General features: G+C 44.2%; 1 protein-coding gene and 1 pseudogene across 1 annotated transcript in view; one reads left to right on the top strand and one right to left on the bottom strand.

Moving 5' to 3' along the window:
* LOC145415573 (tRNA (uracil-5-)-methyltransferase homolog A-like) overlaps positions 1-26,848 on the top strand; it is a 495,026-nt gene that overhangs the window by 376,465 nt on the left and 91,713 nt on the right. The window contains exon 10 of the mRNA XM_080284796.1: positions 20,066-20,258. Coding sequence (XP_080140922.1) covers positions 20,066-20,258 — 193 coding nt within the window. The remainder of the gene's footprint in view (positions 1-20,065; positions 20,259-26,848) is intronic.
* LOC145416815 (5S ribosomal RNA) lies at positions 21,278-21,396 on the bottom strand (annotated as a pseudogene).

Raw genomic sequence — 26,848 nt, 5'->3', positions numbered from 1 at the left:
AGGACGAGCGCAGGGAAGGACGTGACACTCGAGGCAAGCGGACTTTGGAAAACCTTTCGCCGCTACAACATCAAGTCTGCGCTGTACAACTGGGCTAGTGCATGGAAGGAAGTCCCTGTGAAAACTCTTGAAAATGGTTGGTCTCGTCTGCTTCTCCGGAACAGATGTGGAGTACGATTTCCTAGGGTTTGACGTGGATGACTTCCATGCACGGCTGCGTACGCACGGCGACGATGTTGATGTGGACGATGTTCGTGAGTGGTTGGACGATCGACGAGGGCGATCCTGGGTATCAGACGTTGTCTGATATCGAGATCGCGTCTTCGGTTGCTGGTGTCAGTCCCGAACTTGAAGATTCCGACGACGAAGGCGATGATGATGCAGACTCCGCCCAGCAGGACACTACTCCAGCCATCCCAAGCTGAGCGCACTCCGGGAACATCTAGAGTCTCGTCCTAGACTACCTGGAACACCCGGACTGCGACAGGGAGATGGGGCCCTTGGGACTCGTGGAGGAAGTGCGTGCTTTCCGGCAGCGCATCATCAATCGCCAGAATCGTCGGTCCTTGCGTCAGTCAACGATTGACAGTTTTTTCAGGCCCGTGACCCCCGCTGTGCCAAGCCCTGGTTCCACTCCGTTGCCTCCCCAAGACAGGCCCTCATGCTCCGAGCCACAGCCCAGCACATCAGCTACAGTGGAGTCACCGCTCGACGTGAGTTTGCGGCTGTCTTCAGAGTCTTCTGTAGTCGGTACGCCATCACCACTACCCACCGATGCACCCTTGGACGCCTGCCAGTGATACTCTCGGGCTCTGACAGTGAATAAACAGCAAGAACTTCTCCACTAGACCACACGGGAATTTTGAGTGTTGTGCAGTGAAAAAAACGGTGTGTTGTGTTAAGGTTTTCAAGTTGGGAGAAAAGACTAAGTAGAAAAGAAATTTAACGTAACTAACCTTTCTTTGTTTTGGCTTTGGAAACTTAAAAAACTTGGGAAAAGTTAATGTGCAACACTTAAATTTAATGGAACATTATTTGGACTAAAGTGAACACTGTGAAAAGAACGGACTTCTGTGTGTTAGTGACTAAGTTCAGTGCAAGACTTCAGGAAGAGTGTAGTGCAAGTGCTTCAGGAAATCGTTCTTACTGTCAGAGTCCGAGAGGAGGCGGTTATTCATCGAGGTGGCCAGGGACTTGCTGTAAGTAGCCAAAATGTTTCATGTTGTACTATTTTCCATACTATATTTACCAGAATGTTTCATATTGTATTTTTCCAATACTATACTTACCAGAAAGTGTCATACTGTACTTCTTTCCATACTAAACTTACCTCATGCATGTGCAGTAGGAATGTGTTTTTCAGAGTTCGGTTAGGTTCGGTTAGGTTGTGGTTCGGTTAGAGTCCATAAGTACAAGAATGTTTATTAATGTATGAACATACTTCTAAACCCACATTTATGTGTCTATTGCATTTATTTCAGTCATTTATGTGCCTTATTGGTGTGATTTGGGTGTTAAATAGGTGCTATGCATGTCCGGAGGGAGTTGTATAGGTGTTTCTCTGTGTTAGGGTCCGTAAGTACAAGTCCATAAGCTGGGGCCCAATATCCGGACAAAAACAATATCCGAACCTACCGATGGCTCTATTGATCCGGATATTGGAGTGATTACTGTATATATATATATATATATATATATATATATATACTGTATATATATATATATATATATATATATATATACAGTATATACTGTATATATATATATATATATATATATATATATATATATATATATATATATATATATATATATACTGTATATATATATATATATATATATATATATATATATATATACATACAGGGTGTAACACGACGTATGACAAAAACTTACACCAGTAATCTATCATGCAATTTTGAGTATATTTTGTTCTATAACATATACTCTATGTGACTCCAATTCAGTACCCAGCATTCGGCTGTTTAGATGTAAAAGTTTAGTGGCTGCATAGGTGCTATTGTGTGAGAGCTTCGCAGGGCGACGGGATACGAGTATAATTAGCTTATAGTGTACTGTAATGTACATAAAAATACCATATCCTATCAGTACAAACGAGTTTTAAGAAGAAACCTGACGAAGTCTATTGATTCTTTAACATCGTCATGCATTCATGCAATTCTTTTGCACAAATCGACTGTAAATTAAGGATTAAATTCAAATTTTATGGCTTGTGAGAGAGCAGGGAGGGAGGAGAGGAGCTGGTGTGTTGTTGCCAGTTATGTAATGTTTAGTTTGTAGGATATTGCTACGAGCATTATCATAACACCTACTGCTCATTCAATAGAAAAACATTACGGTAATGAGCGACCAGCATTCCTTTAAGTCGGGAGTAATATTATTATTCTTTAACATTTTTCTGCTGCAAGTAAACATGGCACCATTGCTTTCATATGATGACGTGAGAACAGTGACACAGGATTGCCAGTGCAGCTAGACCTACTTTTTGCTTCTACCTAGCGACACTATTTAACATCTGACAACATGATATCTAGCTACATTCTGGATATTTTTGCCATTTTTAGGGGATATTCTAGATTTTTAATCATATTTTCTAGCGATGTTTTGCAGTGATTACTGTCTAGCGAGATTCAAGCAAGTTTTCAGGACTAAACTAGCGAGATCGATTATAAGGACTTGACAACCCTGCGTCCACTGTCATTTGAATGGGAAAATTTGCAGGCGAGGCACACACTTCAGATACTGTTCTCCGCGTTCAGGTGTTCACTGGGTTCAGCTTGTTCATGAAACAGCATGCCACATACGTACAGCAATGAAGAATATGCAGATGTCGTCTATTTTTACGGATTCTGCGATGGTAATGCCAGTGTTGCAGAGAGGAATACAGGTGGAACTACCCAATCACACCACGTTTGCTTGCAACGGAAAATTTTTTATAAATAATATTCTTCCTGACTTAAAGTGAGGCTAATCTCCCTTTACAATAACGTTTTTCCATTGAATGAGCTCTGGGTGTTATGATAATGCTCGTAGCAATATCCTACAAACTAAACATTACATAACTGGCAACAACACACCAGCCCCTCTCCTCCCTCCCTACTCTCTCGCAAGCCATAAAATTTGAATTTCACCCTTAATTTACAGTTGATTTGTGCAAAAGAATTGCAGGAATGCATGACGATGTTAAAGAATCAATAGACTTCATCAGGTTTCTTCTTAAAACTCGTTTGTACTGATAGGATATGGTATTTTTATGTACATTACAGTATAAGCTAATAATACTCATCTCCCGTTGCCCTGCGAAGCTCTCACACAATAGCACCTATGCAGCCACTAAACTTTTACATCTAAACAGCCGAATGCTGGGTACTGAATTGGAGTCACAGAGAGTATATGTTATAGAACAAAAAATACTCAAAATTGCATGATAGATCACTGATGTAAGTTTTTGTCATACGTCGCATTACACCCTGTATATATACTGTATATATATATACTGTATATATATATATATTAATTCATTTTCATTCATTGCCAGATGCCATGTATCCCAAACAGGGTGGCCAAGGGCTTAGAGTTAATTGTTTTACAGGGAGGGGCACTAATCCTCCACCAACCCCACTTGACACGTAGGGAGTTATGCCAACAGCATCTGGTGTTCCCAGGCGGTCACCCATCCAAGTACTAACCAGACCCAATGTTGCTTAACTTCGCTGATCGGACGGGAAGCGGTATATATATATATATATATATCTCCCCCATGCTTCAGCATTTCACCACACACTTCATCAATTCTTGGGGCTTTCCCCAATTTAACTTTCTTCATTGCTTCCACAACTTCTATCCTACTGATTTCTTCCTGTCTTCTCACCTCCCTCCTTCTCCCAGCCATTCCCCAGCCACTTATACTGGCATTATAGATATTTATCCATCCATCCATCCATCCATTGCCAGACGCCTCAATCCCGTTTGGGGTGGCCACAAACAAATCGCCTCCAAGTCGCCCTGTCCCCCGCCATTTCACTGCCCTGCTCCCAGTTCACACCCCCCTCTCTCATATACCTCTCCACCCCATCCCTCCATCTCATCCTCGGCCTCCCCCTCCCTCTTCCCCCCTCCACCTCACTCACATACACTCTCTTCATCAGTCTTTCACCCTCCATCCTCTCCATATGGCCAAATCACCTCAGTGTGTTCCTCATAACGTTTCCTATCACATCCACATCCACACCACAACGCTTCTTTATATCCTCATTCGTCAGCCTGTCTCTCCATGTGACTCCACAGGGTCCTCTTAAATAACTCATTTCCACTGCTCTCACTCTTGACTTGTGTCCTTCCAACAACGTCCAAGCTTCACTTCTGTACGTTAGAGTTGGTATCACAATACTGTCATGTAGTAACTTTTTCACTTCCATGCTCACTTCCCTGTTTCTTATCACTGCTTTCAAAGAACCAGCAACCTTTCTTCCCTGCTGTACCCTTTCAAGTACTTCACCCTCCAAACCTCCATCCTTACTCATCACACTACCCAAGTACTTAAAAGTACTCACATTTTCCAATTGCTCACCATCCAACCTCGCTGTACATTCACTGACTTTACCTCTCTCAAAGACCATCACCTTACTCTTCCCTACATTCACCTTTAGATTCCGTTCCTTACTCACTCTCCCAAACTCATCCACCAAGCCTTGCAGCTCCCCTTCATCTTCACTCAACAACACAGTATCATCTGCAAACAACAGTACAGGGAGTTTCCAAACAGTATCCTCTCTCACCAGAGCCACTCCAACATCCACTACCCTACCTTGTACCTCTTTTATTACCTCATCCATGTACAGATTGAACAACCATGGAGACATGACACATCCCTGTTTCAACCCAACTTTCAGAGAGAAAAATTCACTTAGTTCACCATCCACACGCACTGCAGCCTTTGCACCATCGTACATACTCTTCACAGCATTCAACAACTTCCCATCTACTCCATATATTCTTAACACTTTCCACAATCCTTGTCTATCCACCCTGTCATATGCTTTCTCCAAATCCATGAAAGCCGCATACAACTTCTTTCCCTCCTCTAGAAACTTTTCCACTAAAGATCTAAGAATGAATATCTGATCTACACAGCCTCTTCCCTTCCTAAAGCCTCCCTGTTCTTCTCCAACTAATTTCTCTGTTCTTTCTCTAACTCTGTCAATAAGTATCCTACCATACACTTTTCCTATTATACTAAGAAGACAAATGCCCCTGTGATTACCACACACTTCTTTTTCCCCTTTTCCTTTGTACAAGGGAATAATTATACCTGACATCCAATCCTCCTGGACTCTACCTTCCTCCCAGGCCAATCTGCACATCTTCCACCTCCATTCTACAACTATTTCTCCCCCATGCTTCAGCATTTCACCACACACTCCATCAATTCCTGGGGCTTTCCCCGATTTACCTTTCTTGATATCTTCCACAATTTCTATCCTGCTGATTTCTTCCTGTCTTCTCACCTCCCTCCTTCTCCCAGCCATTCCCCAGCCACTTATACTCACATTACTTCCATTTTCTACGTTCAACAATTCCTTAAAGTGTTCTCTTCATCTCTGCTCACTTTTTCTCCCTTCTCCACTAGTAATCTACCATTTTTACCTTTCACTCCCCTGCTAACTTCACTTCCACCCTGTCTTACTCTTTTCACCTCTTTCCAGAACATTTTCTTACAGTCCTTCCACTTTACACTCAAATTCCTTCCAAATTCCTCATCCGCTCTCTTCTTACTCTCTCTTACTAATCTTTTCACCTCTCTTTTTCTTTCTACATATAACTCTTTCTTCCGCCTCTCAACTTCTTCCACGCCCCTATTTCTCATCCATTCATTGTATGCTTTCTTCTTTTGTGCTACAGCTTGTTTCACCTCTTCAATCCACCACGCTGTTCCTTGCACCCCCCTCTGTCTTCTCTTCCTTCCACACACCACATCACATGCTGCACATATTTCTTCTGTAAATATGCTACACACACCTTCCACGTCTCCCATCTGCTCCAATTCATATTTGCCCAATCTTTCCTCTACTTCTCTCTTATACTCTGCCTTTTTCTCATCCTCTTGTAACCTTTCCACTCTCCTTGCAACTACTCCTTCCTCTCGTCTTTCCCTTCTTATATTCCTCCATCTTACTTGAATTCTAATTCTGGGCACCACCAAGTAGTGGTCAGAAAGTCCACTCCCCCAACCTCTATAAAAGTCTTGCATCCATTACACATCTTCGCATCCTTTCATCCACACACACATAATCAATCATTGCCTTCCTTTCATTCAGTTCACCACCCACCCTTCTCATCACTCGCCATGTATACCTGTGGATCATTTTATGCCTGAAGAGGGTATTGGCTATCACCAACCCCCTCCCAGCACAAATGTCCACTAACGCACTCCCATTCTCATCTGTCTCAGCAGGCACACCCCACTGTATTTTTATATATACAGTAATCCCTACAGTAATCCCTCCAATGTAATAGAGCCAAAGGCATGTCCGGTAAGTGGTCCCGTCTGGAAAGTGGGCCCCTGGCTCCTGGACTGGTACTTAAGTACCTTAACCCAGCCTAACTTTGAAAGCCACCTAAATAACTCCCTACTGGACATGCATAGCGCCTATTTAAACTATTTAAGACCCTGTTCACACCAATAATGGACATAAAACATGAAGTAAATGAAAAGGAACCAAAGAATGAGGAATTAGAAGTGACTGTACCTCAGCCAGGGTCTGTAGCTGCCTTCTTTAAGGCTTTGGCAATGGTGAAAATGCTCTTGAAGCACGTACAGTAGTCCAGTGTTGTGCTGCACTTAATTCTTTGCACTGTGAGTTTTGCTTAACATTGCACATTGTTCTTAACTGCACCATGCCAGTTTCAACTGCCAATTTGCACTCCACAGTTGATCTTTTGCACACTCAGTTCAAAATTCGTAACACTGCACAACACTGTAAATTCCCGTGTGGTCTATTGGCGAGGTATTGCAGTTTATTCACTGTTTATTCACAAAAAACAAGCACGTGTGGCTTCAATTGCGATAAACATTTACTCACGATCGAAGTTAGGCAGTAACTAATGATGACGGGGAAACAGAGTTGCCAGATCGCAACGGCCACATTACCAAACTCCTCAATTTTCATTACCAAATTTTACTTTTCATTACCAAATTCGTAAAGCTAGCATTTATTCTTCACTAATTATATATACAAGTGGAAATACATGTAATCACTCTCCTTATAATTAACAGCATGTTGATTATTTTCATGCTATGTAGGCTAGCAGATTAATCAGAGAGAGCAAACAATCCACCATCTCTATCCTGTGTATCCTCATACATGTGAAAAATCCATTTTCTAATGCATTATTCTGATTCATTACCAAACAAATTTTTCATTACCAAATTGGCCCACACTTGGTAATGAAAAATGCCAAATGGCAACCCTGGCAAGGGAGAGGGGAGGGGGGAGGAAGGAAGGGATGAAGGGGCCGTGGTGTAAATAGCTGTTCGGCGCCGCGTGACAATTTCAAATTACGTGTGGGGAAAAAAGTCGGATTTTGGGGGGGAGTTTTTCTTTTTTTTGGCCATTTTTGGGTTCCGAAGGCCCAGGCCCACAATGTCCGGTAAGTGGGGTGTCCAGAAAATGGGCGTCCGAATAGTACTGGGATTACTGTATATATTTATAAATCTGTCTATATCTATTACTAAATGCCTGAACCCCATAAGGGGTGACCACAAACAAATTGCCTCCATGTTGCCTTGTCCCCCACCATTTCACTCCCCAGCTCCCAGCTCACACTCCCCTCTCTCATATACCTCTCCATTCCATCCCTCCATCTCATCCTTGGCCTCCCCCCCCCCCCACCTCACTCACATACACTTTCCTCGTCCAACTCTTGCTCCCTGTCCTCTCCACAGGGCCAAACCCCTCAGTATGTTTCTCCTAACACTTCCCATTGCATCCACATCCACACCACAATGCTCCTTCACCTCCTCATTTGCCAGTCTTTCTGTCCATATGACTCCATCATTATGGAACTTCCACTGCTCTCACTCTTGACTTGTGTCCCTCTAACAAGGTCCAAGTTTCACCTCCATATGTTAGAGTTGGTATCACAATACTGTCTTGCAGTAGCTTTATCACTTCCATGCTCACTTCCCTATTTCTTATCATTGCTTTCAAGAACCAGCAACCTTTCTTCCTTGTTGTACCTTTTCAAGCACTTCACTCTCTAAACTTCCATCCTTACTCACCACACTAGCCAAGTATTTAAATGCTCTTACATTTTCCATTTCATCCTCATCCAACCTCACTTTACATTCACTGATTTCATTTCTCTCAAAGACCATAACCTTACCCTTCCCTACATTCACCTTTAAATTCTGTTTCTTACATACTATCCCAAACTCATCCACCAAGCCTTGCAGCTCCCCTTTGTCTTCACTTAACAACACAGTATCACCTGCAAACAACAGTACAGGGAGTTTCCAAACACTGCCCTCTCTCATTAGGGCTGCTCCAACATCCACTGCCCTACCTTGTATCTCTTTTATAACCCCCTCCATATACAAATTGAACAACCATGGATACATGACACATCTCTTTCAGTCCAACCTTCAAATAGAAAGATCACTCAGTTCACTATCCGCATGCACTGTAGCCTTAGCACCCTCATACACACTCTTCACAGCATTCAACAACTTTCCATTTACTTCATATATTCTTAAAACTTTCCACATCCTGGTCTATCCACCCTGTCATATACTTTCTCCAAATCCATGAAGGACATGTACAACTTCTTTCCCTTCTCAAGAAACTCTTCAACTAAAGATCTAAGAACGAATATCTAAAGTACACAACCTCTTCCCTTGCTAAATCCTCCCTGTTCTCTTCCAATTAATTTCTCTGTTATTTCCCTAACTCATGTAACAAGTATCATACCATATGCTTTTCCTGTTACACTAAGAAGAGAAATGCCTCCATGATTACCACACACTTCTTTTTCCCCATTTCATTTGTACAGAGGAATAATTATACCTGACTTCCAATTCTCCGGGACTCTACCTTCCTCCCAGGCAATCTGCACATCTTTCACATCCATTCTACTACTATCTCTTTCCCATGCTTCAGCATTTCACCACACACTTCATCAATTCCTGGAGCTTTCCCCAGTTTGACTTTCTTCATTTCTTCCACAACTTCCATCCTACTTATTTCTTCCTCTCTTCTCACATCCCTCCATATCTCAGCCATTCCCCAGTCATTTATACTTGCATTACTTTCATTCTCAGTGTACAACCATTCCTTAAAGTTTTCTCTTCATCTTCTCACGTTTTCTCCCTTCTCTACTGGGAATCTACCATTTTTATCTCTCACTTCTTGAATAACTTCCTTGATTCCCTGTCTATGTCTTTACCTCCTTCCAGAAAATTTTCTTACATTCCCTCCACTTTATGCTCAAATTCTTTCCACATTCCTTTTCCGCAGTCTTCTTACTGTCTCTTACTAATCTTTTCACTTTTCTCTTCCTCTCTATACATAACTCTGTCTTTAGTCTCTCAGCTTCATCCACACTCGTGTTTCATACCTACTCACTGTATGCTGTCTTCTTTTTTGCCACAGCCTGTCTCACCTCTTCATTCCACCATGCTGTTCCCTGCACCTCCTTTTGTCTTCTCTTCACCCCACACACCACCTCACATTTTGCTGCACAGATTTCTTCTTTGAATATCTTGCATACACCTTCCATGTCCCCCATCTGCTCCAATCCATGTCTACCCAAATTCTATTCCAGTTCTCTCTTATATTCTGCCATTTGTCTATCATCTTGTAACCTTTCCAGTCTCCTTGTATGAGCTACTCCCTCCTGTGCTTCCCTTCTTCTGTTCCTCCATTTCATTTGAACCTTCACTTTCAGGACCACTAAATGGTGGTCAGAAAGTCCGTTCCCCCAACCTCTATATATTCTTGCATCCATTACACACCTTCTTGTCCTATCATGCACACACCCATAATCAGTCATTGCCTTCCATTCATTCAGTTCACCACCCTCCCATCTCATCACTCACCATGTATACCTGTGGATCATTTTGTCTGAAGAGGGTATTGGCCATCACCAACCCCTTCCCAGCACAAATGTCCTCAGAGCACTGCCATTCTCATCCACCTCTGAAGGCACACCCAATCACCAAGTACTCCATCCACCTTCACATTCCCTGCTTTTCCATTCATATTTCTTGTCAAAAACACTCTCTCATTCCTTTCAAACTTTTCCATGCATGCTTCCACATTTGTCCAGAACTCTTCTTTCACTCTACTTGCACGAACTTGCATTGGCGCATACACACACACAAAATTGCCTACATTCCTTTTCCACAGTCTTCTTACTGTCTCTTACTAATCTTTCCACATTCAATCTTACCCACACAATCCTTGAACCAATTGATCCATACTCTCTTATATTCTCCTTCCATCCCTTGCGCACAACAATACACACTCCTTCTTTTGCCTTCTCATTCTCACCCACTCCCATGCATAGACCCCATCCATGCTCCCATATTTTTACACTCTCACCTCTCCATTTAGTTTCAGTTAATCCATATACATCCACTTTTTCATCCTGAGGCACCTGGACAATCTCTCTCTCTTTCACCTCATCATTTGCACCCTTTGCATTCCATTTTGCCATCTGTACCATGTCCTTTGTTCGGTCCTTAGTCATCACCTGTTGGTAATGAGTTCATCGTAAATTTTTTTTAAACATCATAACTTCAACTTGTCATTTTGACTCTTTATTTTCTTTGTTTTCTTTTTTTTAATATAGGATGATAAGGTACAGCTCTTCAGCTTTAAAATGACACAATATTTTATCATGAAAATTTTTTTTACACAGACCAATCAGGGAACAAGTTTTCTAAGTGAGTGTGTGGCCAATAATCATACAAAATTTTGCATCTTTTTTCTTTTGTTCTATCGTGCAGTAACATGCGTAATAGCCATAAACTATATATACAGTATTTGTAAAGGTAATTGATTGTAGTTTTGCATGATTCAAACCATATCTATATATCTGTATTACTTTATTCATGGCAAATATTTTTCTACAGCAAGGTAAAAGTTTGTAGGTTTTTTCATAACATCATCTTGTCATTTTGACTTTTTGTTTTCTTTGTTGCCTTTTTTAAACATACTGTGATAAAGTGCAACTGTCCAGCTTTATAATGACACCAAACCCAGCATTCTATCATGAAGAGTGTATTTACACAGATCAACCAAAGAAAAATATTGTAGTGCGAAGGTGGGGGTCAGTGCTAGAGCGGCTGACTTTAGGAGAGACGTAATCTGACCAGGACTGAAACTGATTGGTTCAAATACCATATGTTTCTTTCCAGTGCCTTTTAGGTTATCCAGTAAGTCACTAAGACTCAGATTTTTCCCTGTATACCTCCATTCAAGCCCAACACATGGCATCCAAGGACAGTCATACCCTGGTTTAATTATCTAATTGGCTAGGTAAAACCCCATCGTTAGGCGAGGTGTTGTATATCGGGGTACTTTTGACATGTGTTTCAATGTGGCCCATTTGCCAGCCTTGTGTTTCCCCCCAAACCAAGTCCAAAACCCAACCAGATGAGCCCAAAAACAGGTTTAAAGGCAATCTGAATGGCTTAAGAACCGTAAATGAAGCTAGCCCAGGCCTAATACCTGTAAATAACTCACTGAAAGCAACAAATAAAGCCTGAAAATCATGAGGAATAGGTTAGAAAATATCAAACACCTCTCATCACTTACTTCTTGTAAGTCCATGTCCGGTCCTGGTCATCATCCTTGCAATCCCTCCCAAGGCTAGGGGACATGTGGTGCTCCCCAACATTCAGTCTTCCTCCTCAAAGCCCTCAAACCCTATCTCCAGGGGAGGGTCAGTGAGGGGTGACAATGGAGTGCGATGCGATGACTCAGTCAGAGGCGATGGAGTGTGTGCGATGACTCAGCCGGAGGCGATGGGGTGTGATGTGCTGGCTCAGGTGGTGGTGATGAGGTGCAGTGCGATGGCTCTGGGGGGGGGGGTGGAGTACGATGCGATGATAGAGGAGGTGGTGTGGGAGACAGCTGTGATGTCCGGTGAGGTGGCGAGGGAGACCGCTGCGATGAATGACAGGGTAGCAATGGAGTCAGTTGCGGTGGCTCTCGTCGTGGCGAGGGAGACAAAGACAGTGGCCGAAGTGGCGTGGGAGATGGAGGCCGGGATAAGGAAAGCAGTGATGGAGTGGCAGAGTGCCATAGTGGAGACACAGGTGACACGGGAGACGGCTGTCGACTGGAGGTTAGGTCCAGCACGATGAGCTGAGCATGTCCTCGGTGTGAGGTGTCCTTTGGTGTTTCTCTGCAGGTTGAAGGTTGGGGAGATGCTTTGCTGGTTGAAGGTTGGGGAGATGCTCTGCAGGTTGAAGACTGGGGAGATGTCCCATGGTGTTTCTCTGCTGGTTGAAGGTTGGGGTGATGCTCTGCTGTTTGAAGACTGGGGAGATGTCCCATGGTGTTTCTCTGCTGGTTGAAGGTTGGGGAGATGCTCTGCTGTTTGAAGACTGGGGAGATGTCCCATGGTGTTTCTCTGCTGGTTGAAGGTTGGGGAGATGCTCTGCTGGTTGAAGACTGGGGAGATGTCCCATGGTGTTTCTCTGCTGGTTGAAGGTTGGGGAGATGCTCTGCTGGTTGAAGACTGGGGAAATGTCCCATGGTGTTTCTCTGCTGGTTGAAGGTTGGGGAGATGCTCTGCTGGTTGAAGGCTGGGGAGATGCTCTGCTCGTTGAGGGCTGGGGAGAGCCTGTGCGACTTGCTGGCCTAGTGGGGGCCTGGTGGGGGACTGCTTCTCTGGAGGAGAAGATGAGGGCAGCCAGGCAGGCTGCCCTCATCTTCTCCTCCAGCATTGTTCTTTAGACTTTCATACCCTCCTTGAGCCGATTAGCTGTGTCCCTGCTTCGTCCTGGGAGGGGGTTGTTTGTTTTTATTAGGTCTATAATTTTGTCCATCTTCGTTTGCATCTTCTTAGGATCTTGATGTTGAGATCTTGGACCTCAGGCACAAACTCCTCCTTCTCTGCCTCCTGGTGCACCTGCTGAATCTCCATATTGGGGAGCTCCTCGTTGCTGAGTCCTCTCTGTGGCTCTCGAGAACGTCCTCCATGTCATCCTTGTCGACCTCCCCAAAGCCTGCCTCGTGCGACAATTCGACAATGTCCTGCCGCACACACTTGACAGGTGGAGGTTACATGCCCTCAGGGAAGCTGGGGAAAGAGTGGACACACTCTGGCCACAGCATCCGCCATACACCGTTCATCGTCGCCTGGCTCACCTCGTCCCATGCAGCAGTTTTATTCTCTAGGGCGTGGCGTATGTTGTACCCTCTCCAGAACTGCTGTATAGTTGTTCTGTCGTCACTGTTGCAGGCCCTTACCAACTGCTTCGTTGTGCAGCTGAGGCAGTAGGCCTTAAAGGCAGCGATCACCCCTTGGTCCATTGGCTGCAACAAAGATGTGGTGTTCAGGGGTAGGAACACCACATCAATATTGCTGGCCCATTCCTTCATTGCGGGCGGGTGGCTAGGCGTGTTATCTGCCACCAGGAGAAATCTGTTCGCCTAATTTTCATGAGACGCACACCTCTTCAGCACACGAGAGAGGTACGAGTGGATATGTGATGAACAAATATCTGAAGTCAACCAGGCCTTCTTCTCTGACTTCTGGATAACCCCAAGGTTCTCCATAACATACCCCACCAGAGCCCTGGGGTTCTCTGATTGGTCGACTAGGAGTGGCTTCAACTTGAGGTCACCCTCGGCGTTGCCACACAGCAGCAGTGTCAGCCGGTCCTTCAAGGCCTTGATTCCTGGTGTAAACCTGTCCTCCATTGCAAGATATGTCTTTGTGGATGTTCTCTTCCAAAAGAGCCCAGTCCCATCAAAATTCAACAACGGCTTCACACTATAGCCACCGTCCGCGATTATGCGTTTCAGCTTGTCAGGAAATGCTATCTCCACCACTGTATCTTCACTCACTGCCTCACTGTACATCTTCACGTGGTGGAGATTTGCCTGCCTCTTTAACCGGTCAAACCACCCATGGCTAGCCTTAAAGGTCTCCTTTTCATCAAGCTCACACCTGACCTTTAGCTCGTTCAAGAGCGAGAGAGCCTTAGTGCAAATAATAGCTTGGCTCATGGGTGCTTTGTGCTGGTTCTGATCATCTACCCATGCGTGGAGCATCTGCTCCAGCTCCTCCATCACGGGCTCTTGCTGGCAGATGATACAGGAGGGAGATAAGGTTGCAACCTTCTCAGCAGCAGCCTTAACCCTTGAAATGCGGAGCGTCGCTTTTGCGACGATTGCCAAAAAGGACATAACGGCGGATCGTCGCGTTTGCGATTCGAGTTAATTTTGAATAAACTTGGGCAAGGATGTTCCAGCTGGTATTGTCTATCAGTACCGCCACCCTTTAGCTACAATTAGCATACTTGACCTTTGTACTACTGACCTCCGTTGTTGCCAAGTATCGCATTTTTTCCCCCCCTCCCCCCCCACCACGGCCCGGCGAGCCTGCCTGTGATATATGGCAGCGCTCTGACTGCTCAGAACTGTAAATCTGCGCTCTCCTCTCACAAGCAGTTTATGCTAATAGGAAACGCTTGTTTCCCCAGTTGTCACACTAGCTTTTTTTCGCGTGGTTTGCCTCTGTTTAGCGTCAGTTTACCGCAGGCTTTCAAAGTGACATTATGGCGAGTTCTAGCTCTTCCGAGTCAGTGCGAGCAGCCGACAGGAACGAGAATAAAGTGACGGGCGTAAGACAGAATAAAAGCGCGCCGCAGTGGTCTTTTGGGAAGTACTATGATTGAAAATAATGTAGTATACGTGTTTTCAGCTGTGAAAATGGAAATGTTTGTTGAGTGACGGGAAGACCGCCGCCGCGCTGCATGTCGGCCGTACGCTCCGTTGATTTTAGCATTATTTTCAGTGCTTATTGTACAAATACAGATTCCAAACTACCTGTACGTTGTAGTATAAAGTTTACTGTGACAGAATGAGGCTGTGGTAGAGGGGAAACCGGGTTGCTGGAGGTGTGAAAGTGAAGATTTTGTTACCCAACTTTGCAAGTCTCCACAAGTCCTTGGGTAGTCCACGAAGGCTCAACACCTGTCTCTGGAGAACGCTGAATGTAAGTACTATCTGCCATACCAAGTATAATGTTCTAGGGTTAATCTCTGATTTTTGGCTAATATTTTCCTACAGGTACTCAGACCGCGATCCTACCCCGCCACCCGGGGGGGGTCGGCTGTCCATGGCCGCGTTTTAGGGGTTGGCCTCCTTCTTCTTGATGATGGTGGAGACAGTCAACTGGACCAGGTGGAGAGCCGAGGCGATAGAACACGCACCTTCGCCTCTGTTGTGCCACTTAAGGATGTCCAATTTCACCTCCAGTGACACAGTCTTACGTACGTGCGTCGCAGGAACATCACCAGCAGCACCACTAGCGGGCCGTTTACCACCACGACTAGGGCCTCCACAAGCACCACCACTAGCCTCACCATGTGAGGCACCCTTACCAGACATTATATCACTAATTTGGGCCCAAAATCACACCAAATTGCACTCCACACACGATTAGTATCACTGCTGCACTCATGGCACTGCTCGAACACAGTTACAGTGCACTACAATAGCAACTTGCGTAACGTTGGTGGTGCAGCACTATGTGTGGCAGGCGGGAGATCCTCACTCTGAGATGGCAGGTGCGAGAAAAGCGATGTGGGTGAGCATGGCTATGGGGCCTGCGCGAGTGTTTCTGCACATCCAGGGAAGCGGGCTGGCTCAGCTGGCTGCGGAAACATGCTTGATTCAAAATTTCATCCCGTCGTCTGTGGATGCAACATCAGAGGGCCCATCGTTAAACCAGAGCGTGCCCATTGGGTATCTGGGCCTGGTGCAATTTATACCCCCATCGCTAAGCCGAGGTATCGCATCTACACTCAATTTTTTTTATCAAGGCGAAGATGCACTTGACAGATTGGTGATTATTGGCTGAATGCAACATTACTTCATAATATAGCATTACTAACTGAGAACAAATATCTGAGCGGGAAATTTGGGTTAGTAAATATTTTTTGGACATGTTGCATTTGGCCAATCATCATCAACCTGTCATGTGCATCTTTGCCTCAGTAAAAAAAACGGGGTATAGGGGTATTGTATATCGGGGCATTACTGTATTTCTCACTGTGACTGCCCTTTTTCCATTCCTGGAAAAGCCTTATGTTCTCCTTAACTGGAACTTCATGTCCTCATCCCACTACCATGTTATCTTATGTCTTGAAATAAAAAAATGCCCATCTTTTTTCTTTTCTTTTTTATTTTGCAGCCTTTTTTTCTTTTGTTAAACCTACAAGCCCTTTTTGTTCACTGAAAGATGTGTTTACATCATTAGTATTTTCATTGTCCTGATCTTTTTTTGTCACCTAAAGATGCATAGAGGTAGGATCCAGAAAAAGGAAGAAAGTATGAGAGTGGGAGAACTATTCACAGCATGCCAAATGAAATGTCCCCCTACTATCGTTTCTCTCCGTGTTTCCATCTTTAGGTGAGCAAAAAAGTCTTATAGGTTAAACAAAAATGAAAAACATAAAAAAAGGATGGGTATTCTTAGATTTGAGCTGATTTATTGATGGAATGTGATAGGAAATATCCTTATTTGTCACTTGAAATGTACCTAGAAACTTTCCTTCTAAGTGAAAATAATTTTAAGAATGTGACTGTGTTCCAATGTGAAAGATTGAAATGTATTGATTTTTTTACCTTCTGTAGATGGGATGAGAAAGGAACCGGAAGCATGGAAAGAAAGTATAAAAGTATGATTACTGTCAGCAGCATACCAGCAAAATAGACCATACAGTAAAACCTCACTATAACAGACTAATTGAGGCTCAAGCCATTCCGAAAAAAGCAAAAGTCCCATAAAAACGATATCTGGACTTACCCTTGCTATCCTAGACTTTTTTTGATATATAGTAATCCCTCAATTATCCAACATAATAGAGCTCAAGCCACGTCTGGGTAGTGGCAATATCCGGATAATGAAAGATATCCCCCTTCTATACCCAAACCCTACGTATACCCAACCACCAACCTATACCTAACCTATTTGTACAGTACCTCTGCTTACTTTGGCAGTGTTTTCTGATCGTTCAGGCATGGTTAGACATCAAAATACATACAGCAGTATCCAAAGTAATGCTAAACACCAAGAAAACCATCCAAAACAAACATTGAAAACCAAAAAATGCCCTACCTGTACACTACAGTATGTACAGTACCCCTCCTAATTTTGGCACAATTTTCAGGTCATCTGCCATATTTAGACATCAAAACACACATAGGAATATCCAAAGTAGTGCTGAACACCAAGAAAACCATTAAAAGAAAATTGAAAACCAAAAAACACTCTACTTATACTCTGTTTATATACAGTACGCCTCCTAATTTTGGCACTGTTTTCTGGTCATTCTGCCATATTTAGACATCAGAACACGTGTGATCCTAATGAATGCTAAACACCAAGGAAACAATGCAGAAACAGTAAACATCCACAAAAAATCCCAATATGGTTGGAAAATCAGCTAGCTGACGCCAGTGATAACTGCTCCTGGGTCACAGAAAATTCCACAGCCAAATATGCCACCAGAAATTGGTTAAATTGGTATAAATAGTATACCATCATCTTTGCTCGTGTTTATACTGTAAGATAAGCTAATAAAAACACAGATTACTGATGAGTAAAAGTACAGAAATGTAGTGAAAATAAATAGTGCTCAAGTGTAAAATGTACCTCCGTATAAATTACCACCATCTTAATGCAAAATTTTGCCAGCACCTTCCAAGAGCTAAGCACATCTCTAGATGCAGAATTTCATGATCTTTCTCTTAGTCACTTCAGAATTTCGATATGACCAATAGTATTCGAATAAATTGCAAAAAACTTAAAAAACTCGCGAATCAGTGCTATCAGCATGAAGGAGGAGAGGGAGTAAGGGGGGAGCCGGGAGGGTATGGAGGAGGGATGGGAAGGAGGGCAGAAGCGAGACTGTGGGCAGGATTTTGACCCTTCTGTCTGGAGGCAGATGGGAGCTTTTACTGTACATTTACTCGTAGCTTGTGGTCTGTTAGACGCATGGTGGCCATTTTGAAACAAAGCTCCTGGTGACCGGGCGACTTTGGACATTCGATAGAGAGGCAGACGGCCGCTGTCACCAAATGTACTCATGGTTTGTGGTCTGTGTTCGATGCATGGTGACAGTTGGGAAAGACTCAACCCAGTGGCCACAGACTTTGGAGATTCGGTGGGGATGCGTATGGATGTTTTGACACTGCTTGTGGATTACAGTCATATTACTCGAGTGCTGGAGATTTGTCGGGAGTGATTGAACCAGCATGCGACCTTGACCATTCAGTACAGGGGCGGACGGACATTTTAGCTCTGTTGTGGGTTACGGGCTTTTGTCCACTCAGGGCTTGAACCCAACGGCCACAATACCGAATTAAAATGTTGGCTGGTCGGCCAAAGTTCTCGGGGACTTTTACTTCCGGATAATAGCAAGTAAATTCGGATATCATTCTAACCCCCAGAATCTTGGCTCTACCTCACAGGTCTTAACATGTTCTCACATTTTTTTTTTTTTTTTTCTTTGTAGATACACCTACCACATAGTATCAGTCTGTACAGAAGAGTATGAAACTGTACCTACTGTAATTGTGTAGTAAAAGACAAACATAGTGGACTGTACTTTGGTGTGTTTTCAGTGTAATGGTATAAAAACAGTTTATTAGGACAGGATGTAACTCACCAGTGATACTTCAGTCGTGGCCATTCACTTTAAATCTTAACCACTTGATATTTAGAGGATGGTAAGCTGAATGATCATTGTCCCAGAATTAGTAAATCAGTTCATTGTGAAAAGCCTGTTAACAGAATAAGTGGTAATTGATGAATTGCCATACAGATATGTAAAATTTTATCATACATCATAGTGCACAGCAACATTTTCATTCAATCATAGAGAAAGAAGTGGTTCATCTTTACAGGTCCTGTAGTTTTTGTTATTGTATCTCCTGTGGATGTTGAATTAAATGAATATTTCTTTCTTTTGTGTAACTCTTTTGGTGCATTTCTCTTGGTGAAGGGATTAGAAACAGTACCTTCATTACCTCCATGGGTACTTTTTATTTTTATTTTTTTATTTTTATTTTTTTTTTTTAAGTGCAGTAGAATCAATCCACTAATGGGAGAACTAGCATAACACAGGGGTTATAAACAGTATCCATTATCCCTTGCACTGTCATTGTAAATTTTATTTTTGATACTTCTGGATGATTTTACTTGGTGTAAGAGGCACCTCACTAATGTTGTTGTTGTTGTTTTGGCCTCAAGTTGATATTCACCTGTCAATTGCTGTTGTTGTATCCACCCACATGGATGTGAAATTGGTGGATTGCTGGCTGAAGTTGCCCTTCTCAAGCAGTTTACCATCCCCTTTTAGTGGACAGGGAGGAAGCTGATGGATATTTGTATAACCTATTACATCAGTGCCTCTACATGAAAGTCACTTTCCATCAACACATGTCATAGTGAAAGGTTTGATCATAGGTTCTTTTACCATTTTACAAGTTGCGGAGGAAAACACCTAGTGGTTAGACTGCCCTAGTGCGATTGACAGCCATGCTTGGGTTTGATCTCCAAGAGGTGACCAGAGCTTATTTGATTGAGAGATGTAGAGTGGTTATTTACCCGTAAATACTCATATGCCGGATACTAATTGCCTAGCCTCGGGCTCAAGCGCTTTGAAGGGGAAATGTGAGATTGAGTTTCACCATTTTTTAAGGAGAGACCTTTCATAGATATTGTGATCCCCGGCTGGTATTAACCTCTCATAGTGAATGGTTTACATTTTTCATACCATTTGTTCAATTTCCTGCAGCGGTGTGGTAAGGTGTGTGGTGTGGAGTTGGTGGCAGAGGCAGCAGAGGATGCCCGTCACAATGCCAGAGAGAATGGTGCCACCAATGTGAAGGTGTGGACAGGCCGGGCTGAAGAGATGCTGCCCCATCTGCTGGATCAATGTCGAGGCTTCAACACAGTTGCCGTTGTTGACCCGCCTCGTGCTGGCCTCAGTCAGTTCCATCTTAACCCCCTTAATGTATTCTGTATTCTTTCTACCTCATGCTGATTCAATTCAACAGTTTTATTCATCACTATTATTAAAATTGTTAATGATGGCTATACCCTCTGGTTCCTAAACTCTTTCCAAAGCTGAATGAAATCATCAGGAGATAGCAAGAATAAGATATAAAATGACAGACTGAAGGTTAATTTTATTAGTAGCTGTTTCCTGTTTAAACACTTAGCAGTTAAAACACAACTGACAAGTTCAAACCAGTGATTTATATTCAGATTTTATTTTACTGCCACCAGATGATTTTATGCAAGTCTACAGTATGTTCATCTGAATGTGAACCCATTGAACTGCAGGCTGAAGTTGCCCTCCTCCAACCCACTATCATCCTTTCAGGGGATTGGACGGGAGTTGGCAGATGTTTATGTAATCAAATACAGCACACCTCCATTATCTGATCTCCTGGTACTGTATTTGATAAAATGCTAAAATGATAGGACCATCTCTTGGTATTGGTCCTGCTGTAACTAATGAATGCGACAGACAGAAAGCCCTTCACCTGCACCAACACAAACACAAGCTAGCTCACCTGTCGGAGCCAAGACGGCCGCCAGTGTTTACATGCAGGGAAACCCATTCCGACATTTCTGTGCAAGCCCTATAGCTCCTGCCACTGCTTTGAACAGTTGGACTGCTCCATCCCCAGCTCTCTCTCTCTCTTTCTCTCTCTCTCTCTCTCATTGTGTGGTAGTGATAATAGTGTTCATCCTATTATATCATTCTTTCACTCTCCTGCATAACATTGCAGACCCCCGTGCAAGTATTCATGTGCAGTGCTAGTAGTCGATGGACGTCACTGTGTGCCTTATTTTTTATTTTATTTTAGTTAATTTTTTTTCATTCATTGCCAGACGCCATGTATCCCAAACGGGGTGGCCAAGGGCTCAGAGTTAATTGTCTTACAGGGAGGGGCACTAATCCTCCACCAACCCCACTTGACACGTAGGGAGAACATTATGCCAACAGTATCTGGTGTTCCCAGGCGGTGACCCATCCAAGTACTAACCAGACCCAACGTTGCTTAACTTTGCTGATCGGACGGGAAGCGATGTACTCAACGTGGTATGGCCTTTAATTTTTTTAATTTTATTTTACTTTTATTTATTTTTTTTAAATAACTCAGAGTCTGTGATAAACATCTGGCCAATGTGCTACCCTTAGTGGAAAACGTGGTGCTCAAGACATTACCCGTGGCGAAGAGAAGGTGAAGCACCCAAGGAAGAGCATCATCCTTGAAGTGAAGTTGGATATCATGAAGTGACATCTAGATGGCCAGGACACTAGTAACTACACAAGACATACTACAGACGCCTCAATCAGCTGTCTTCACCATCGTCAGGAGATCTGCTGATGTGTTATCTGTAGGGAAGCAGGTGTCTTCCCTCAGTGCTCAGAGGATCATGAAGGTTAGGGGCCCAGTGCTGGAGATGAAGCAGCTCCTGATAGTGTGGGTGCAGGACCAGAACCAAAGAGGCACTGCCGGGCTGCAGCATGATCTGCACCAAGGCTTTCTTCCTAGAGTCTGACATAAAGAAAAAACTGTGGATAGAAGTCAAGGAGGTGTTCAAGGCAAGTCCAGGGTGGTTCAGCTGCCACAAGGGGCATACTGGCCTGTGACACATGTCAACTAGTGAGGCCACCAGCCCCAGTCATGCAGCTGCAGCAGTGTGTCCTGAGGAGCTCAAGGCACATCTAGACACTTAAAGGTGGGCAGGTACAGCCCCAAACAAGCCATCAGTTTTTATTATATGAGGCTGTACTGGAAGTGGATGCTGTCAAAGACAGTCCTGGCTGTGGAGAAGAAGGCGCTAGGTTTTGAGGCTGTGAAGGATTGTGTAACACTCCTGCTGGGGCAAAGCTGAAGAATCTTAAAAGCTGAAGCCACTCTTGGCGTATTACACAGAAAGGCCTTGCGCCCTGGCAGGTTACATCAAGGAGAACCGTCATGTAATGTGGAAGTCCAACACCAAGGCCTGGCTGACCTCAGTATTATGTTGGTCCTAGGTTGCCACCTACTTGTTCCCCCCTCCCCTCTCCTTGCACCTACACTAAGGAAAAAGCATTGCCAACTGCCTTCTGCTTGTCGACGCGATGAATCCCCCCACCTCCTTGGGTGACTGGGTACATTGCCAACTGCCTTCTGCTTGTCGACGCGATGAATCCCCCCACCTCCTTGGGTGACTGGGTAGAGAACATTAAAGGCACCTTTGCCCACCAACACTACTGCCCTACTACAACCAATGGACCAGGGAGTCATGGTCGCATTTAAAGTTCTGTACTGTAGCTGCATGCACCATGCAGCAGATGCTAGGTGTGAGCAATGCCCATGAGTTTGATAGCAGAATGCAGTTTTGACGAGACTACAGTATCCACCACACCATTAACAACATAACTGGTGCATGGAATGAGGTGTCAGCTTCAACAATAAATGGTGTGAGGCACAGTTTGTGGCTGGAGTGTACTTACTCCTTCACTGTGTTTCTAGCAAGTGAGGAGGAGGAGGAGGGCATCATCGAGCAGGGTGCAATGGAACATTATGGACATATCACACAAGGCTGAATTCCAGGAGCAAATGAGGAGGAGGAGGAGGAGGATGGCATCATTGAGCAGGGTGCAGTGGAACATGATGGACATATCACACAAGGCTGAATTCCAGGACATAGACAGACAAGATGTCCAGGTATTGGAGAGCCACAGGGAGGGGCTATCCAACAAAGAGTTTCTGAACATGCAGGAGGAGGGTTAGGAAGAACTCTTGCTGATGTTAGGCATGGCAGCAGTGCGGGAGTTACTCAGTGGGGCTAAGTAACTGATACAGCGAACCTCATTTGGGAGAAGGACCCAAGTCTGAGTAGCAGTGACTTGTCTGCATCCCTCATGGACTGAACAGTTGCATGCTGCAGGGAGTTCCTGGTGATGAAGAGGAGGGCTGCCAAGCAGCCTAGCATTTGCACCTTCTTTAACCCCTAAAACGCTGATCGTCGCGTTTGCGACGCTCGGCCATAAGGGCAGGACGGCGGGTCGTCGCGTTTGTGATTTTAGTATATTTTGAATAACCGCGGGCAAGCAGGCTCCAGCTGGTATTGTCTATCAGTACCACCATCCTCTAGCTACAACTAGCATACTTTACCTTTGTACTACTGACCTCAGTTGTTGCCAAATATCGCGTTTTCCCCCCGTACCCCCCCTACCACGGCCCGGCCAGCCTGGCTGTGATACATGGCAGCGCTCTGAGCGCTCAGAACTGTAAATCTGTGATCTCCTCTCACAAGCAGTTTATGCTACTAGGAAACGCTTGTTTCCCCAGTTGTAACACTAGCTTTTGCCTCTGTTTAGTGTCAGTTTACTGCAGGCTTTGAAAGTGAGATTATGGCGAGTTCTAGCTCTTCCCAGTCAGTGCAAGCGGCCGACAGGAACGAGAATAAAGTGGCGGACGTAAGGCAGAATAAAAAGCGCGCCGTGGTGATCTTTTGGGAAGTAATATGATTGAAAATAATGTAGTATACATGTTTTTAGCTGTGAAAATGGAAATGTTTGTTGAGTGATGGGAAAACCGCCGCCACAGTGCATGTCGGCCGTACGCTCCGTTGATTTTAGCCTTATTTTCAGTGCTTATTGTACAAATACGGATTCCTAACTACCTTTACGTTGTTGTATAAAGTGTACTGTGACAGACTGAGGCTGTGGTAGAAAGAAAACCGGGTTTCTGGAGGTGTGAGAGTGAAGACTTTGTTACCCAACTTTGCAAGTCTTCACAAGTCCTTTGGTAGTCAACGAAGGCTCAACATGTGGCTCAGGAGATAGCTGAATGTAAGTAATATATGCCATAAAAATTTTAATGCTCTAGGGTTAATCTATGATTTTTGGCAAATATTTTTCCACAGGTACTCAGACCCCGCTACAACCCCGCCACAGGGGGGGGGATCGCGCGTACACAGCCGCGTTTTAGGGGTTAAACCTAGGCCCTCAACAAGCAGTGAGGCCAAGGATCTGTTTTGTCCCCTACACTCTTTAATCTATACATGCACGACGTACCCACACCCCACACACCACAGATACACATAGCTTCCTATGCAGATGATATAACACTTACATGTACACACCAAAACGCAAACACAGCTGCACACATCATTCAACCTTACCTCAACACACTACACGAATGGTTTACCACAAACAGGCTCAAAATAGCCCCAGCCAAATCTACAGTGACTCTTCTCACAAACTGGATAGCAGAACACAGTCACATCCCACACCTCACCATAAACAACCCGCCCCCCCCCCAAAAAAAAAAAAAAAAAAAAATCCTTGGTGTAACATACAATACATCAGTGTCATTTAAACAACACATCACAAACATTAAAAATAAAATAACACCAAGACTCAGTGCTTTGAGGTCACTTGCCCATACAACATTCGGACACAACAAAGGAACCACCACCACAGTATACAAACAATACATATGTTCAGTGATGAATTATGCAAGCCCTGCCTGGGCTTCTAACCTGACCAAAACACACTACAACACTCTATAGACCATACAGAACAAGGCCCTAAAAATAATCACAGGCTGCACAGCTACTGCACCCACAGACCACCTACATCAAGAAACCAAAGTCCTCAAAGTCAAGGATCACCTAGACATGAGAGGCACCCAGTTTCTTGCTGCAGCCTCCACAAACCCACAACATCCACCACAGTACATGGCAGCACATCCACCCACACCAAGGAACATCAAAACAACACCCAGCACACGATACCATACACAAATACTGTCATCTCTTCCCCCTGGCCCACCTCAGACCAGCTTCCAGAAGCATATCCACACTCAGATCACTCGCCGCTCCATTCAGTCACTTAAAGACAACACACAGCTGCATGCACGGCCTCCTGGCATCCACCTTTCTGAATCCTATCTTCCTTGTGAGGACAGGGTCCACCTGGCCAGGCTGAGATGTGGGCACCATCCAGCCCTCTTAAGCTACCAGAAGAGGCTGGATGACTACGTCGCTGATGTCTGTCCAGGATGCAAGACAGCACCCCATACTATTAAGCACATTATGGAAGACTACATTGCACACAATCACCTACGCCAACAACACAACATACACTCTTTGAGAGCTCTGTGGGAAAGCCTGGTCTCGGCCATGGCCTTCCTAAGGGACTCAGGGCTGTTTGGCCAGACTGCCTAGGGAACAACTACTACTACTACTACAAGCAGTGAGGACAAGCCGCAGCCCTCCACAATCTCATCTGTACGTTCACCTCCCACAATGCTCACCCAAGACTTCCCTGAATCAACTCTCTCTGTGTTGCTACATCACTCTTCACTTTGCTTTTCCTCTCGTGATGTGAGTGTTCCTTAGGATGATGTTACATTTGTTCAGGCACTTTATTAGCTGTCTTACATCTACTCATCCCTTATTTCTGTTTCTTTCATACTCATAGGTGATGCAGTGAAGGTAATTAGTCAGATAAGGCTTTAGAAGAGGTCTAAGAATCATTCTGTGGGGTAGGATGTTTTATTTATTTATCCATTTATTTATTTATCTTGTTCATCAGTTTAGGGTGGGTGTCCCTTGTCCTCAAACATAACTTCCATTGAGCCCATATTATAATCATCTCTGTATCCAGTACATCATTATCCATTTCACTTTCTATAACCTAACCCCATTGGATAATGGAGTTGGGATGTAGTGGATTGTACAGTGGGGCACCAATTTTCGCGCCTAATTGGGTCCAAAAATAATGAGCGAAAGTGGAATTAGCGAAAGTTGGGGCATTGTCTTTATGGCAAAAAGGCTAATTGGTCGCCGGTTATCCTAAAGTAACATCAGATTTTCATTTTCACTTGCAATACAGTACATCAAATCACTATTGTACATTGCATTGTGAGATACAAACAATAAAAACTGTACAGTACACATTATATGAGGAGAAACATACCACAGAGACCAGGTTGAGGTGTTTAATGGATGTTGGGGGTAAGTATCCGAGGCGCGTGGCGGGCTTATTTAGCCACGCCAGACGTATTGGCGCCACCTCTTGCTGCCTCGCTACCACCATGCTGTTTCCTCATACTACGCACTGTCGATTCTGGGATGTTAAATATTTGGCAGATTTCACTGTTTTTTGCGCCCTTGTCCATGTGCTCAACTATCTTCCTTTTCATTTCATTATTATACTGCCGTTTCTTCACTCCAACACGATACTCTCTTTTAGCCTTGGCCTTTCCTCCCGACTTTGAATGTCCCGGCCACTTTTTATCACCACCACTGCCTCCCGGCCCTCCCCCCACACCACCAGGCTCTCCCCCTACACCACCAGGCCCTTTCCCCACACTACCAGGTATAGTAGAGGCCATTGAACCGTGAGAATCCAACACAATGGAGCTAGCACGCTCGTACACAATGGCGGGAATGGGTGGACAGAGTGTTGACATGACGTCATTCAAGATGGCGGTGGGTTGCGGGCGGGCGGTGCAGGAAATTCAAAGTTCAAAATATTGTCCCAAACCCAAAATTTGTGCGC

The sequence above is a fragment of the Coenobita brevimanus genome, chromosome 13, assembly GCF_032717465.1.
Source record: "Coenobita brevimanus isolate Jiangsu-jjx chromosome 13, ASM3271746v2, whole genome shotgun sequence".
In the NCBI taxonomy this organism is placed as follows: Eukaryota; Metazoa; Arthropoda; class Malacostraca; order Decapoda; family Coenobitidae; genus Coenobita; species Coenobita brevimanus.
This window is presented reverse-complemented; position numbering and strand designations above follow the sequence as displayed.